The sequence below is a fragment of the Helobdella robusta genome (assembly GCF_000326865.2).
Source record: "Helobdella robusta unplaced genomic scaffold HELROscaffold_5, whole genome shotgun sequence".
In the NCBI taxonomy this organism is placed as follows: Eukaryota; Metazoa; Annelida; class Clitellata; order Rhynchobdellida; family Glossiphoniidae; genus Helobdella; species Helobdella robusta.
The window spans coordinates 3,626,268-3,643,876 of NW_008705254.1; the positions used below are offsets into that span (position 1 = coordinate 3,626,268).

At 30.0% G+C, this 17,609-nt stretch overlaps 1 protein-coding gene across 1 annotated transcript; it reads right to left on the reverse strand.

Moving 5' to 3' along the window:
* Positions 1-314: 314 nt before the first annotated feature.
* On the reverse strand, positions 315-16,267 carry HELRODRAFT_68430 (hypothetical protein; the record flags this gene model as incomplete). The annotated part of the gene is made up of 5 exons (XM_009026981.1): positions 315-596; positions 896-1,035; positions 1,188-1,347; positions 6,693-6,908; positions 16,046-16,267. 5 exons carry the CDS (start codon positions 16,265-16,267, stop codon positions 315-317), a joined length of 1,020 nt encoding a protein of 339 aa, XP_009025229.1.
* Between the last annotated feature and the right edge of the window lie 1,342 nt (positions 16,268-17,609).

A 17,609-nucleotide genomic window follows, 5' to 3' on the forward strand; every position in this document is an offset into this window, starting at 1 on the left:
GAACAAATACCTAAGTAAGAGTTAACCTTAGCGCAAATCTTCGTAATTAGTAGTAAGTAGTTTATGAGGTGAATCTTTTTTTTTATTAGTGATGAAATGTTAGCTGTTGAAATTTCAAGAAACAAAAAATCAGACACAGGCATGAATGGAGTGCAATACAACAAGTCATCACTAATACAGAGGCATTTGTTAAGTGGAGTGCACTTTTTTTTTATACAACAGCTGGTCACTGGAGTAGAAGCGTCATAGGAAAAGACGCGTCTCATTAATTAATCTATTATTTAATTAATTAATTAATTTATTTATTTATTCCTTCATTGGACCAATCTGACATCTCGGACATCGGTTGGTGTCTTTGAGGATGTCATTTCGTCCGGTGAGATGATCAGACTTGTGGAAAGTGATAAGACGGATGGATTTGAAGATGTTGATTGAAACGAATTGGAAATGCCCTCATCATCGTCGTCGTCGTTTTCATCAGTGTTACCGACAGAATATGATGAGGTCTGTTGTTGTTGTGGGCTGGCCTTGGTCGACTCACAGAGATGATTGGTCAGCAGTTGCTCAATCTGCTCCTGGCATGTCTTTATGCATTCCTGTGGTATCCATTTTATTAGAATAACTTTCATAAGAAAATGAAAGGTAAAAATTATTTTACACGTATATAAATAAAACAACTGATGATATTTAGCACTTATGAGTTTAGAAAAGGTCGAGTTAGCTAGAGACAGTTAACGGTACTGATCAGTTGAATTATTTAAACAAACATTCATGTAGATTTTATTGTTTTCAACGTTATACACTCATTCCTGGCTAAGCAGTTTAAAAAATTATCAGTAAAAATTCACAAACATGAAATTGTTTGAGAGGAAAAAAATGTGATACAAATTCTTACAATATCGATGGAGGTGAGTTCGTGCAGTTGTTCATAGAGCAATGTATTTTCACACCAGGCTTTGGAATATAAACCAGAGATGGCAGTGCATATGCAGGCACATGCCATCAGCGAGGACGATTGAATAGCAAATTTGAATTCTGCAAATAATTAATTACCATACAAATACTGACGTTGTATACCTAGTAGAGGACAGCAAAATAAAACTTGAATTCATTTTAAAAAACAGTTCTATAAAAAAAAAATCATAGAAATAAAAGTAACAAACAGAATAATTAAATAACAATGAGACCTGTGGCGCATAGGGAAATAAAGGTCTGAGCATGTCGAATGATTTGCTGATGGTGGGTAGGGTCGACCTTGAGACGAGGGGTCAAATAATGGAGGTAATCTTGAGGTATGATGGCACATGTATCCCACTTCAACAGCTGCATCACCAACATCTCCCACTCCTAAACAAACAAACAAACAAAAATAAAATTATCATCACGTCATCGTCATCTTCTTCAACGTCACCATCATTGTCATCTTCATCCCATCCTCATCATCATCTTCATCGTCACCATCATCAAAACACGATAGCAGTATCAGTAGCAGCAACAGATGTTGAGTATGACACATCTTATTGCATGAACATAATTCTCATACGAATATAATAATCAATGCCATGTAATGCAGATAGGAATTTGCATGAATGTACATGTATAAAAATGACAAAATATAAAAATCCAGTAGCGAATTGACGCGAAGTACCAAACACTACATCACTAAGAATATAAAACTTGATTACTATTAATGATGTGTGATATTTTCATTGTGAAGGATTAAAACGCTGAAATACTTTGTACCTGTGTGTCTTTTATATAATAAACTGGTAATTAACAGAAAATATGTATTTAATTATTTACTATAAAATATAAACAACTTGTAATTATTAGATAAATATGGGTAGACAAAAAATATCATTGTCACAAGAGTAAGTAAGTATGTCAGTAAAGTAAATACTTCAGAGCAGAATTTAATATAATTTAAATAATAATTTAAATAATTATCAATAATGAAAGCGCGAAAAGGCTTGCGATTGAATATACTGTGACGTAAAAAATGGACACGTATTAATTGTTGTTAAATATAAATTAAACTAAACAATAAATGAATAAATGAATGAATGAATGAATGGATGGATGAATGAATGAATGGATGATTGATTGAAAGAATTATCAGGTAATATGCACGCACATACACACGCAAAAATATGCAATCAGACTTATGCAATCAAGGTTCAAGTAATAAAAAAGATCTTGATAACATATATGGTTATACACAAGTCTCGTTCTTTCTATATAAAAACATATACTCATATATCTACAGTAGAAGCACATTAACAACTGATTTGCATATGTAGTAGTTATTATTTTATTATTACTATATGACATCTCTCAACAATGACTCCACAGATTATTTCCCACACGATTTTAAAATTGTTAAAGTCTTAGTAAGAAATACTTTTATCTATCATTAAACAGCGAATTTTAAAGAGCTACAGCAGATAATAGACGCATGAATGACCATTCAGAGCTAACGAATGACGTCTTATATGTAAACTATAAAAGAACCGTTGAATGATATACAAATACATTGCTCACTCACTTACATGGGGTCCGCAAAAACAGATTAAATCTCCATGAAGCAATTTTCGCTTTTGCAAATTTCAATTAATTCATACGGAACCTCAGTTTATCAGTTATATAAACTTTTAGGTTTGAATTCTAACTTAATTCCCTAACCTTATCAATCTAAACTAAATTAGTATAAGCGTGCGTGCGTGTGTGTACGTGTGTGCGTGGACAGTTATTAACCTGGCTACCAAATAAAAACATGATTTTCATTGCAGAGCAAATGACTGAATATGGCTGAGAGCAAACCGTGCAGACCGTGCAGAGAGAGATTAAACTTAAAATAATTATCTACTCTTGAAGAAATGCAAATAACATAGTAAATATTATCTGTTCCCACGGACAGCCAGAAATTCACTCACAGAGAAACTGAAAATATTTGATTTCACTGATTTTTTTTTCCAAATACTTTAATAAGTTGATTTGATGAATTTGTTTATAAGAGGATCATTTTGGTTGTTTATGGATTATTAACAATAAATGATAATATTAAATTAAGGTAATAAAAGTGATTTTAAACTGTTTGAAAAATGAACTCGAATTGCATTGAAAAAAACATCATTTCACAACTAAAGGTTATATGATGCTATATTTTTGGATGAAAATTTTTGTGAGAGTTAATTTGAATGATGCCAATTTCAGTCAGACCATGTGAAAGAGTCATCAAACGGTTTAGAACTTTAGAATTTGAAACCTCTTTCAGTTAAATATAATTCTAAAATTTTGACATAAATTTTTAAATGGATTTGAGAAAATTTAAAATTTATTATGAAACTGTTCGTTCTCAATCTCTCTGACGAACGTTACAATACAAAAAACAATACCTTAGATACGTTGAAAATAATGAATTTATTAAACCAACAATTAAAAATAATAAAGAAATAATTTTTAATAAAAAACAAACTTACACCAAGAACGAACAAGAACAAGCAAGTAAATATTTTTATACAATGTCTGCAATGAAAACCATGGTAATGAAAACACACATCACATTTTCATCCTCCACACAATCAACTTCAACATTAAGGGCAACATTATCGTTAGTTAACGTCATCATCATCAGCATCATCACTACCACAATTAATAACCAACAAACTTACTCACACACACAAACACATATGCACAAGCTCACATTAATGAACCCATGTAATGTGACTAAAAGAATTATTGCAGACAGACCAAGCACAAGTTCTACAACATTCACCTAAGTTTTAATTTGTTGATGTTTGCTTGCTTGCAGTAGTAGGCAATTTTGCAAAAAATTAATTTAAATAAGAAAATGAAATTGAAGGTTTGAGAGTCATCTATCTATATATCAGTGCATTTTTAATCACTTTACATTTCCTGTTTAGTTTAAAAGTGAATGTAGCTAAACTAAAAAGCAAATTAAAACTTTGTTGAACATGGTACTAATCTAACTTCCAGTAATAACCTGAAAAATATGCACATGCACATACAGCTGTTTTTCCGGTTAGTTAGTACTTGGTTGTGTCAAAGGATATGTGTATGTATGTATGTATGTGTCCTACTGAGTGTACATTTGTACCATTGTGCACAATTTTTTACATTGTATATTTGTGTGAATGAGATATAAATGTCATGATGAATGAATACTTGTAAATGTTTGAAAGGCATTAGTATATATCATATAATCCTTATAATCTCAATTGCCCATTGGTTCTTCTTCACATATACACTCATAAACACACAGACTCATACACACACACACATACACAAACACACGCACACACACATGCACATACATACAGATACAAGCGGTCACAAGCATTCAAAGATCAAAAATAACATCATACTTGACTACTTATACTCAAACACTATATTACAAACAACTACTTGGTCATGTGAAAATAAAAAAACCTGTTTCATTTTTATAAAAAACAGTTCTGTCTGTGATCAGTATGCAAAAAAATTTAAAAAATCAACTAAATATAGCCCCTGAGATTCAATAATATGCAACAATAAAAAAAACAAGTCTAACTAGTGCAATGAACTATGATGAAAAGTTACATCAACGGTGAACAAACAACACAGCAATCTACATAACAAAGAGTAGATAAACTCTGAGTATAATAAAAATTATTCCACCACACTATAAACACCAAAGAGTATACAGAAATTTTGAAAAAAGAAAAAGATTTATGAACATTTGACTGCAGACAAAAAAAAACATTGCAGTCCTTATTTATATTGTTATTATTACCCCGAAAAAAATGAAATGTCTATGGAAACAGAGAAATGAAAATCAGATAAGTTTTATCGGACATGAAAGGTGCAAAATGGAGATAATTTGATGCATTTGGGAGAGAATATTTTAAAAATTCAAAAATTGTAAGAACATTGAATGTAATAGTAACAACAGTCAAGTATCTATCTCTATTACCTAACTACTCTAAAGAGAGAGTTATGGCAAAGAAATCACATCAGCATAGGACCCATGCTAAATTCTGTACTTCATCTAGGGAGAGGGCTACATACAAACCACTTCAATTTTAAGAAGAAACTGATAATTTATCATCAACAAACTTCCTTAAATTAAAAATTGGAAAGAAAAAATAAACAAAAGAACAAGATGATTAACTCGTAAATAAGATAAAAATTGTATTAATATATATCAAAATATCTTTGCAAGTGGTTTATTATAATTCAGTGCCTAATAAAAATTGTAATCGTATATAAAAATCAATAAAAAAAGAATCAATAAACTCGTAAAAGGTACTCTACCATTTCACTATTATTTCATTTTTTGACTTTCAGAAGTTTTTAAATGATCTAGGCAAAAATTTTATCACCAAAAATATTTAAAAGATCAGCTTTTCCAACTTTTTTAAAATTGTTATTAAACTTATTTCTATACACTTGGATGAACAAGCTCGAAAAATTGTTAAGGATGTTGATATAGTCTGAGGATTATATATAGACACGCACACGTGCACACACACGCACGCACACACACACACAGCTGGATCAAGCCATGTTTGTTTGCTGTGACTACAGACCTAAAGTGACTACAGATCTAAAATGTTCACAAATAAACGCTCATCCCTTTAAATACGTCTAAATGAGCAATAATGGTGAAACTAAAGTTTAAACTGAAAATTTTAAATTTTAATAAGAAACTCTTACTCTGGTCATAAACATAAAATCTCAGTATTAATTGTCTTCATCTCTTCAAAAACTTATTCAACAACTTTACCCAAATCAACACCCTCAACAACAACTTCATCAATAAACAGTTCTTCCTAAAATTGAAGGAACCAAATTTAATTTATGACTGATTTCATTTATGAGAAAAATCTAGTTTGTTGGCATAAGACATTCAGAGCAGTTAGATGCAGTATCCTGACTAACAACAATAATGGTCAAAAAAATAGAAAATATATTTCAATTGCAATTATTACTAATAACATAAATATATACAATTGACTGTGAGAACTTTCATAGAACTTTTAGAAAACTAAAGTTAGATCAAGAAAAAGTTGAGATTACAATGTCAAAAACTAGAATAATCTGGTTGTCTAACACCTATGTATATAAGCTTTGTAACACTACTTTTCTGAATGTGTGTGAGGATGGTTAGTTACACTGTCAAACTGAATTTTAAATTAACATTCAACCCATTCAACTCAATTGGAGGAAGTACCCCAAATCAAATTTTATGGTTTTAAAATCCCGAAGTCAATATTGGTGAAACCACTAATGTAGGCTGTGTATTCCTTCTAAGGAACATTGAAATAACATATTTGAGTTGAAATAAGCACATAGCAAATATTCAGTCTATAATTTCAAAAGCATTTCTGAATGGAAAAATGTTTTAAAAAATTAATGGTCTCAAAATAAAATTTAAATTTATGAGATAAAAAAATTTTAATAAAAATCTCAATTGAATATAAAAAAAGAAATAGAAACTAATGGAGTAGAATGTTTGAAAGCAAATAATTATACATAAGTGGTAGCTGGGATAACAATTTAGATAAGACAAAATTGTAACAGTTAATTTTATAACAGATAATATAATTTTTCATTGGCAAGTAAAGTGTAGAACAAAAGAGAACAAAAATTAAGCTTTTAAAAATGCTAACGTAAAAGTTAATAAAACCAACCAGGAGATCTTGGAGCTCAATAGAATTATCTGTGTAAGCAACTAATTTATAAGCTTCGAACGGAACTGACTCTTTAACTTTGGAGGCAATGAACAAACAGGCGACAGAGAGCAGTTGCAATTTCGTTTTTTCAACACTGTGGCAGGACAGAACTCGGTCGAGGTAGTTCATCGCCAGTGAAAACACTCCTTCTTCTCTATACTGCTCTTCGCATACCTGATCAAAAAATTTTAGATTTACTCTTTATATATTCAACTTTTAAAAATTTAAATTCCAGCTAGTGCAAAAAGTGTTTAATTTAGAGCCATCATTAAAAATCTTGAAAACTTGAAAGAGTAATGTATCTTAAACCTTGTACTTTAGATGTTCACAAATAAGTAACTTGTAATATGGTGGATGTTCAAAAATTAACAGCAGAAATGAAACATTTTAATGATGTGAACAAACATAATCTCACACAACAATGAGTTATTATGATCATAATTATTAATTAATATATTCAATAAAATGCTAAAACAAACAAGCAGAGGTCAGTTTGAAACCTTGATATATGGAGCAAGCAGGCTTCATAAAATTTGTTAAAAATCTTCAAGTGGTAAGAAAAGAATATTTTATAAGGTTATGAGAGAATATTAACTTACGATTCTGTAGACAATAACTATCTTTATTCAACAAAATATAAACTAATGAAACAATAAATAATACCTTTTTACCTTTTTAATAACTTAAATTTAAAATACACACTAACTTGCACATAAACACAAGCACATGACTACACGCACACAAACAAACAAACAAACATGACAGGAGTGAAATAAACAGGCAAACAACACTGGCAAAGATGATGATGCTAAAGAACAATTCCACAGGTTAATTTAATTCCACAAGCGTCATAGTTGGAACAGTTCAAGATATATAACCTGAAACGCAAAAATATATGTACTCCAACAATTTTTATTCTCGTTTTTACATATTTTTAAAAATTTTTAAAATGATATATGTATAGAAAATTCAATACTACATTCGTGTGTAAGTGGGTAGTTCTAAAATAATATAAAAAAATGTTCCATAGACACAACAATTAAATTTAGTCTTCTATTTTAATTTTAATTCATGGAAAGCTAGCAATGAATAATTTTACAATTTAAATGGCTTTTAAACATGAAGAATTAAAATAGTCACTTTAACACCTGTCATTTTAATACTACAGATATGCCATTTAAAGAATGTAGGTGATTTCATTAAGATAAATTTTATCTATAAGTTCAAACTGGTCCATTTTGCTTCATTAATTTCATTAAAAATTATAGGTGAAGTGAGTGAATATTATAATGAAATAGATGCTATAGATTGTAACACTTGAGTTTCTTAAAATAAGGACCACTCACAGTTTGTGAGCAAGCTGATATATTAACAAAAAGCACAGCACAAACTTCATTATCAAAATCTACATTATCACATTTTGGCTGTTGCCTGCAGCTTATGCTAGACATGCTTATCATTATTACAACAAACAAATAAATATTTCTTTGCTGCGTTTGTTGATGATAGTTTGTAATTTTACAAAGCCCATATTTTTCAAAATATTGTTTTCTAAGAGTTTTCTACAACCAACACATACTAAACTTTTAAAATTAATCCTAGCAGCATTCTAGCTAACACGGACTGTTTACTTAATGGTCCTCACAGCTCTTGAGCAAGCAGAGTTTATAAATATGCATGACCCACTGGGCTGCATAGATCCATCCATCCATTCAACCCTGCCTTTCATCTTTTAAGATCTTCTTACTTAACTTAGCGCTGAAATCTTTCAACTGTTACCTGGATAAGTTTTAAAAAATATATGTATAAAAAAATGTTCAACACATTCACATAACATGGTGAGGTGATATCAAATGTTCAAATAGAGGCTAACGTAATAAAGTTAACAGAATAATATCAATCTATCACAATCACAACTTCAACTAACGTCAATTGATGGCTATTAAATTTATATCACTGCTGCTGCTGCTACTACTGACAATACCGCTACTTAAATACTTGTTATCTGTGTTAATAAGATCTCACACTCAGTAAAATTTCAACGGATACAATGAAGCATTTAAATTACAAAAGAGTCATTGAAAATTAACAGGATATAGAGGAATTCTTTTATGTGTAATGCCAATGTTAGAGAATATTCAAAGCAACATGCTTTAAACATTAATCTATGATGATACTCACGTTGCTAGAAAAATAAATGAGATACGATCATCATTTGCTTTCTAGATAGTTAATCATCATTTTTGTAATCAATATTATGTATATTAGTTATAAAAAGAATAACTATTACTAAAAATTTAATATCTTCATCAACATTAACATTATTGTTATTATTATTATTATTATTTATTATTGTTATTATTATTTTAATGTTTTATGCTGTAGGTAGGTAGGCAGTAGAATTAATACCTGTGGAAGACTAAATTGCTGAGACCAATTTTTGATTCAAAACTATCTAATTATATGCAATATAGTAATTACATCAATTATTGTGAGTAAATAAATAACAACAGTATCATTTTGTTATGTTATGTTATTTTTTTATTATCATGTTAATCATCACCATCGTTATCATCAGCATCATCGTTATGGTCATTCATTATTGTGAAACAGGGGTGGGCAAACTATGGTCCGCCAAAAAAAACATTATCACCAAAAATAAGGAACCACAAATTTTTAAAAAAATTTCAAAATTTCCAATCATCGTCATTGATATTGTTACAATTCTTGTTACAAAGTTCTTCAAAAGGTCACCCACCACCACCAACAACAACAGAAACAACATCAGCAGCAACAACAACGACGAATTAGCATTTGTTGTTGTTAAATGAAAATAGCAGTAAATTTCAATTAGCAGCCGGATGCCAGCTCTTTTCATTTGAAATAATAATATATTGCACGCCTATAGCAACAAAGTACTTACTACTGTGTAGACATACACACACGCAAGTACACACTTATAAAATTTGAACATGCAGGCAGCAAATATGAAGTAGATTTATATGTAAACAAGAGTTAAAACCCGCTATTAGCCATTATTCATTCGATATATGGCAGAGCAGATAGTGCAATTCAAATTTTAAAAGGATACCCTTTCAAATTATCCCCAATTTGAACTCCCACACGCATATATATGGAGGCCACTTGATATTGAAATTCTGATACAGGAATTGAAGTGCAAAACAATTTAAGAGTCCACAAATATGTTAAACAGAATTAAACCTGAGTGTAAATAAAATTGATCCAAGAAATTGTTTGAACACCAACCAGCAAATAAAAATAGTCCATCCAAGCCTGTCTGCCATTTATGATTATGCTGATCAGTTTGCTTAAAAAAACTTCGGGCATTTATATATCATCTTTCAAAAACTTATTTGTTTAACGAATTATTGAGGTTTGTAATTTATTCATTAGTTCATTTGCTCAAATCTATCAAAAATATAGAATTAAAATTAGATAAATCATCCTTATAAAGTTCACGATGAAATGAGAATGGACGGAAACCTATTTAACCACTGTAATATCTGGCCCATCCGGGGCAAGAGCGTGAGAAACAAAAACAAACGATGCAGACAGACGATATGAGCCAGCACATGAGAACGTGTTGTGTGTGTCCCATACAGATAAACAAATTAATTAGAATATAAATGAGGGGTAGGAGCGGAGATGCAGAGTAACAATCACAGCACAATTTCAAAAAATCACGTTTATACATCATGTATACTGCATCTGTGTATGCTGCATGGGATGGAGGAATGCACATCAATATATCGTTAATATTAAGTTTACAAATAGCAAAAATTTTAATCTAATAAACGTTCCACGTCACCAGCAAATGATTTATTTCTTTTCATCACTAAAAAGGCCTTGGGGAGAACGAACGTGAACGTACATGAACGAAGAACGACACTTTATAAAAATTAGATGGAACAACATTGAGACCATATTGATTCTTAAAAAGAAAGTAAAAGTAATGAAAAAAAGAAGAGTTAATAATAAAAAGATTTCCAATATATTGCATATGAACCATTCAAGGCGAAGTAGTTTCCCCAGTATTGCATTGCACAGATAGTGAACAAATTTTTTTCACCACACTATTATTTATTGAATGTTTTGCAAGGTCATGTCGTAATTTTGATCAACAGATTAATTTATGAGACACCGATGTAGCGCAGTTACTGGAATGAAGTGCCTATAAAAACAAACGACATTGCTAAGCCTTCAGCCAAAATAACTACTGCCATCTGATGGAGTTATGACAAATATGGAAAATATTCAAGGTTGAACGTTCAGTAGAGTAACTCTGGCAACATAATTACGAATATTGCGTGATGTAAATGATAGAAGGAAAGCATGGCGATAAAGTGTGCTGGTGGTGGTGTTTGGAGATAATTCATAGAATGTGTACACGGACTGTGCACTTCATCAGTGGAATGTGGTACTCTTGTCAAGTAGTCCAGATGTAGATAGTAAATAACAATTAGACTGAACTGAACTTATCATCCTACTAACAAAAACTGATCAATGTGAAAATGGTCCACAATAATTCCGTTAATAAAATTAATTAGCGTTTAAATTTAGCAGGCCAAATTAAATTAAACTATTTAAATGTACAGCAGATTTTATCATTTATATATTTATTTATTCATTTATTTATTTATTTATATAGATGACAGATAAATTAATTTTTCAGTACAAACACCACCTCCAAAACCAAAAACCATATTACACAATTTACACGTTTTTGTTATCGATCACATCAAGTAAATTATTGACATAATTTTATTTCAAAAATTTAAAAATCAAATAAAAAGAAACCGTGCATAGCACAGAGTTGCATTGGGTTAGTTAAGTGCGGTGCGGACAATTGCACAGTGATGAAATAACAAACAAACTGAACAGGCAGGCCATTGTACTGCTAGGAGACAACATCAAAGGAGAAGAAGAAAGATATAGAGGAGATGAGTAATCAAGGGTAATAAATAAGTCACAATGAATTATTTTCCATTCCATCAAACATGAACTGCAAGGGCAAAACCTTTCATGTTGCAATCAACTTCGAGAAACAGGCTAGCATGATAAAAGAGATCTCTTTCAACAAATTCCTCTCACATCTTCCTCTTAATATGGCCCAAGCAACATTGCTGAAGAAACGTTTCAGTTGGTGTTTCATCAATTTTTCTGTAAACATACATTTCCAATAAACTTTCAAGCCTTATCAATAATATTTTTTTTTTATGCAGCAGCTAAGCCTTTGTTAGGGTGTTATTTATGCTACAACTGATAAGAAAGCTTGTATGTAATTGCAGTACAGAATGAGTATTACTAAATTAGATTTCCAAGCAGAATATAAAAATCAATCAATCAATCTTCGTTTTGCATCCAGAGACCCGGGTTCCCCGAGGTAGGACGTAAGTAGAATATAAAAGTGATAAAATTGAACAACAAACTAAGCAGTTGAAATTCCAGTTATTTATGGACTTGTTCTAAATAACAGCAAATTTCTTGGTGTGTGTGACCATGTTTCAAGCAAATATTAGTTCACAGATTTAACCAAATCATAGTTGCCAAATTTTTAATACAGGAATGTAACAACGTTTGTTTCTTAATAAATAATATATATGTGAATGTACTTATGAGGCACATGTATCTATCTATAGATTATTTGCAAATAATGTTAATTAATGAACTTTCTCATTGCTTGTTACTATACAGCATAACAACAGAAACCAGTTATAAAAAATATATTTTTAAGCAGAGAAAACAGACAAGCTCAAAATTTTTTTTGTATAATTCTCCAACTGTTGAAAGTAAGTAAGACAACATTGTTAGTTTATCACATACTATTTAAAACTATGTTACTTGGAAGTAGCATAGTTACTTTATAATTATATATTACCATATAACATTACATTTATTCAGTAATGTGACAACAACTTTATTATACTTTTTAATCATTAACAGATAATTAAATGAAAGATTTCAATTTCTTGGTACTGTCAATCATTGATTCTCATTTTACACATGTCCTTCTCAACAGAAAACTAGTTTGATTGCAAAAATATGAAGTGTAAAAAAAGAAATAAAATAAATTAACAAAAATAACATTAAACATGCAATGAAATAAAGTTGAATTAATGCAAATTTGGTTTAGTCAATATAAACTTAGATGTTATATTTCCATAAATTTTATACCCCTAAATATCTTTTTCACTTAACAAAATTATTTATACATCATTTTATTTTATCTCCATTTGACAATCATCTGAAATGTTTAAAAAAATCATAAGGTTACAAATATAAGAGCAATTAATTTTATAAAAAAAATTTCAATTGCATTTAAAATATTCTAAGTGATTAAAAATTTAAAAATAAGTCAAAAATAAAAAACTCTGATCAATTTGTTAACTCTAAAAAAATGTGAATGACTATCTATCTACCATGTTGAAACACATTGACCCTTCAAAGCTAAATTTAAGTTTTGTTTTGATAACTTTTAGCAGAGTGATAAGCATTCTTCAGTTTTAGCAGGAACTTAACTGCAGATTGTATGGAACTTAACAAATAAATAAATACAAGCCAGCATGTATTGGATCAAGACAAACAAACAACAAAATGCATGCAATAAATAATTTCTGAAAAAAATTTCATCATCTTCATACTAATCTAGCAGCAGTTTTACATACTTCTGAATAATAAGCTTGAAAAAACATGTGCTAGTAAGCATAATTTATGTTAATATGAAATAATTATCCAAAACTGAATATTTCTACCAAGGCTATTATGTGGTTAACAAAGCTATGTTGCTTGGATCAATGAAACATATGTTGTGTAATCAATGATAACATAGCAACCCACATGATGTGGCCTCAGCATCAGCTAAATTAATTGAATCTTTCTAGGCCAAATGAGATAATTTAAAAAAAATACTCCACAAAATATGAACTTTTACATAGCAATGCATGGAGACAACATAAACAATCATCAGTTAATGATGCATTATACATGCCACATTCACTGTAACAAGAATAATAAGATAAATACAACATTGGAATTCATAACAAAATAGTATAAAAGTAATTTCAAATTCATCATCCAGCAAGAAAGTTAGTTTAACTTACTTTTGTATAGCTGAGGAAAAATTTAAGCATTGCACACATAAACATATGTGTAATTCACAATAAACAGCTTATATAACACAATGCTGAAGTGAATTTAGCTTGGCAGAGTTATACTGTAATAATTACTAAATAGAGTTCTTATCAATTAACCATAGTCTACATAAAATTAAAATGATCAAAGTGCACAGATGCATTTGTGCATAGAGAAAATGTACAAAACATCCTTACTGATAATATTCTCTCTCTCTCTCTCTATTACAAACAAAGAAACAGACAGACTATATCAGACGTTTTACTTTCAACACCACATAGCATATATAAATAACAGCCTCAATGAGAGTTCCAAATCCATACACATATTCCTATTAAACTCTGCATGAATCAACAACACTGGCTAGAGGCTCAACATGGATGAATGAGCAAGTAACTTCAATGTGTGTTCATGTTCATGATTTCTATTGTAAACAAATACATTCTCAGATCTACATCTCTGCTATCAGACCTCTATCATCAATGCACTGCTTATCTGAGATGTCTGCCTGGATATATGTGCAATCAATGATCAGTAGCCAGATTATATCATTAGAATTTTATAATCTGGTAGAGAGAAAATAAGAAACTTATCAAAACGTCCTGTAGTTATCAGGAAATTTAAATTAGCAAAGGGCATAGAAGATCTGTTTCTCAGTTGCAGTGATTGAGATTGAAATGAAAATAACCCGTATTCCATATTAAGAACTGTATGGGTGTTGATTCGAGTGTGTCTCAGTAGTAGTATACATAAGATGTAGTAATATACATAAGATGGCATAGACCATAACCAAAAAACCTCATTGTTAGAGAAGGTGTTGATACTAATTCAACATCAAGAATATGATGAAATGTGGTAGTCAGGAAACCAAATGTGAAAACTTCAAACATAAGTATGTGAATACCAGCAAGTCAGAAAGGAAATTAATATTATTCTATTCACGTGTAACATGATAAATGTAATAACAAATAAATGAATAAATTATCGGAAAAGTTGTTCAACCTCAGTAACTTAGTTTTACACAAAAAAATAAAGTTGAAACTAATGATCAAATTTATATAATTTCTAAATTAATAAAAATAGCTTGTTAAAATAATTATTTTGGTAACAGAAAACTTCATTTGTAGAAAGAATAATTCAAAGCTATATTAGATAAAAATAAAACTCATGAATTGAAAATACTCTTATATCAATCAATCAATCAATCAATCCATCTTCGTTTTGCTTCCAGAGACCCGGTTTCCCGAGGTAGGACGTGAAAATACTCTTATATAAGTATAAAAATATGAAATGAAATGCACAAGTTAATTAGTTGCTAACAGCAGACAACAACATTAATCTAAATTATTCATGCAGACAGAAGCAGAATTTGCATGCAAATGTATATCACAGTACTAATAAAAATCACATAAAAAAAATTCCATCAGCTATTATAATTAAATAAACCGAAAATTTATAAAAAAAATAATAATTCCAAAATCCAATAACTTTTATAAGATAAACTCTCTTCAACAAACTCATACTCAAAAACATTTAAAATTTCTTCCAATAACTTATTTGGAAAAAATTCTTCCTAACTCATAAACAGTTTCTCAGAATATGTACCCTCTAAAAACTTAATTAAAACACAGCAATTTCGTCATTCTCTTCTTTTTAAAAATACTTCTTCAGTCTTAAATTTCATTTTGGCTCATTTTGTTTCATTTTATCTATTTATTTTATAACAGACTTCCTTTTAAATAACAAACCAGCACATAATGAGATATGCAAATAACAATGAGAATGTAATTGAGCAGTTTGCTACTGCTTTAACTTTAACTTTTTTATGGCATCTTCATGAAATGAAATTATAAAGAATTGAATGAAAGTAAAATAAATATTAACTGAAAATTGAAACAAAAACTATTATAATGTATTTTTAACACTAGTCACCAAAAAAGTAGTAGTTAGTCAAGTGCTATCATAATGAACAAAGTAAGAAATCATTAATTTCAGAAAAAATTACAACCACTAATTTCTAATTAATTAATTTAATACATTAAATATTTCATTAAAAAAATCTAATCTTTTCATTAAATAATTTTTTGACCAATGTGTAAATAAAATAAACTATAAAAATAAAAGGAACAAAAGTTATGAAAATATGAAGTACCCCCTACCTCAAGCATCCATCTTGAGACAATTCTCCTCATAGCTGGAGTGATATCTTTTTGAATGTTCAAGCATTTAGGCGATGGCTGGTAGTTGTCTTCAATCTGCAACATGTTGGCCAGTGGTCGGGTGTCTCGGAGAAGATGTTCTCCATCTTTGGCTCTCGTCTGGCAGGCTTCAAAAGCATATTCTGTAGCGTAATATTCAGCTGGACTCTCCTCACAGTTCATAATCACCTGCTCATCTTCACGACAGATCAAATCAGGTGCATTCGCCATTTTGTTGCTGCTTGACTTGGATTAGTTATAAAAATAATTAAGCAGTTTCAAACAGCTGGAATTTATTTTTAGATGATCGAAAACCAGTACGCAGACACAGACAGGCTTGTAAATGTTTCTATCTATTTCATTTAACGATCACACGAAATCCTTGGTAAAAATTTTTTCAAATCTACGGTCCATGTATGTATAATTTTACCGTCTGTACTGTATAAAAAAAAGATCAATATTTTATTGATTTATCAAATTGGTTCAATTAAAAATTAAAATTAAATATACTTTATAGAATTATACAATTTATTTGATCACAATTCACGAATCCGCATTGCCACAACTCACATATCCCACTAACTAAATCACTAACCGGTAAACTATAACATTAATTTAATTAAATGAAATATTAATTCGAAAAAGGTGGAAGTTAGCAGCGCCAAAAGTTGGAGCTAACTAACATGAAGATTTGAAATGACATTTATAAGTCTATTGAAGAGAGTAGTAATAATTACTTGCACTGAAGCTACATAATTGTTTGATACGCTCCTCACTACAACTACTTGTACACCACACCAGACATGCATACATCAAATAAATTATTTTAATATTTGAAGCTGTCTTACATGCACAAACATTATGCAGACAATTTTAAGTTTCATGTACAAAATTCATTAAAATCAGGATATTGAAGCATAGCGTACTGTACCGTATGTTCTCGCCAATCTAAGTTTTTTTTTAGTTTTAATTGCACACAGACATGCTAATAAGAGAACCACATAAGAAGTAGAATAGAATGCAATTATGATTATATTCTAGTAATTACCAGCGCATTTGAAAGTCCAACGAAAAAATTTCTTACTATAATTTGAAATATATATTTAAACAATTCAACAAAAACTACAAGAGATTTACAAAATTTACAAAATGTTCACGCAACGAAGTGATTATCTGCCTTCATGGCTGCAAAATGGCAAACTCAATAGAAGACATTACTATTTATATTGAAAAAAGGAGAGACTCTATTGGCCGTCATCTAGCCAATAGGAGCATCGCATGAAACAGCCATTCATAAAAATTGCAAGCTGTGAACAGGCAGCTGTCAGAGCAGCCGAGTCGGTCAGATATTGAATTGAAAAGCTCATCACTGCAACTCGCATAGTTAATTCAAAAAGAATTATTTAGTAAAATTAATTTTTAGTTTATTACATACTTTAATTTCTTTAACTTTTATAAAAGAAGATGCAAGTTCAGGTTTGAATGTGTTTGAATATGTGCTCTACTTCTTTAGAAGGTTGGATGA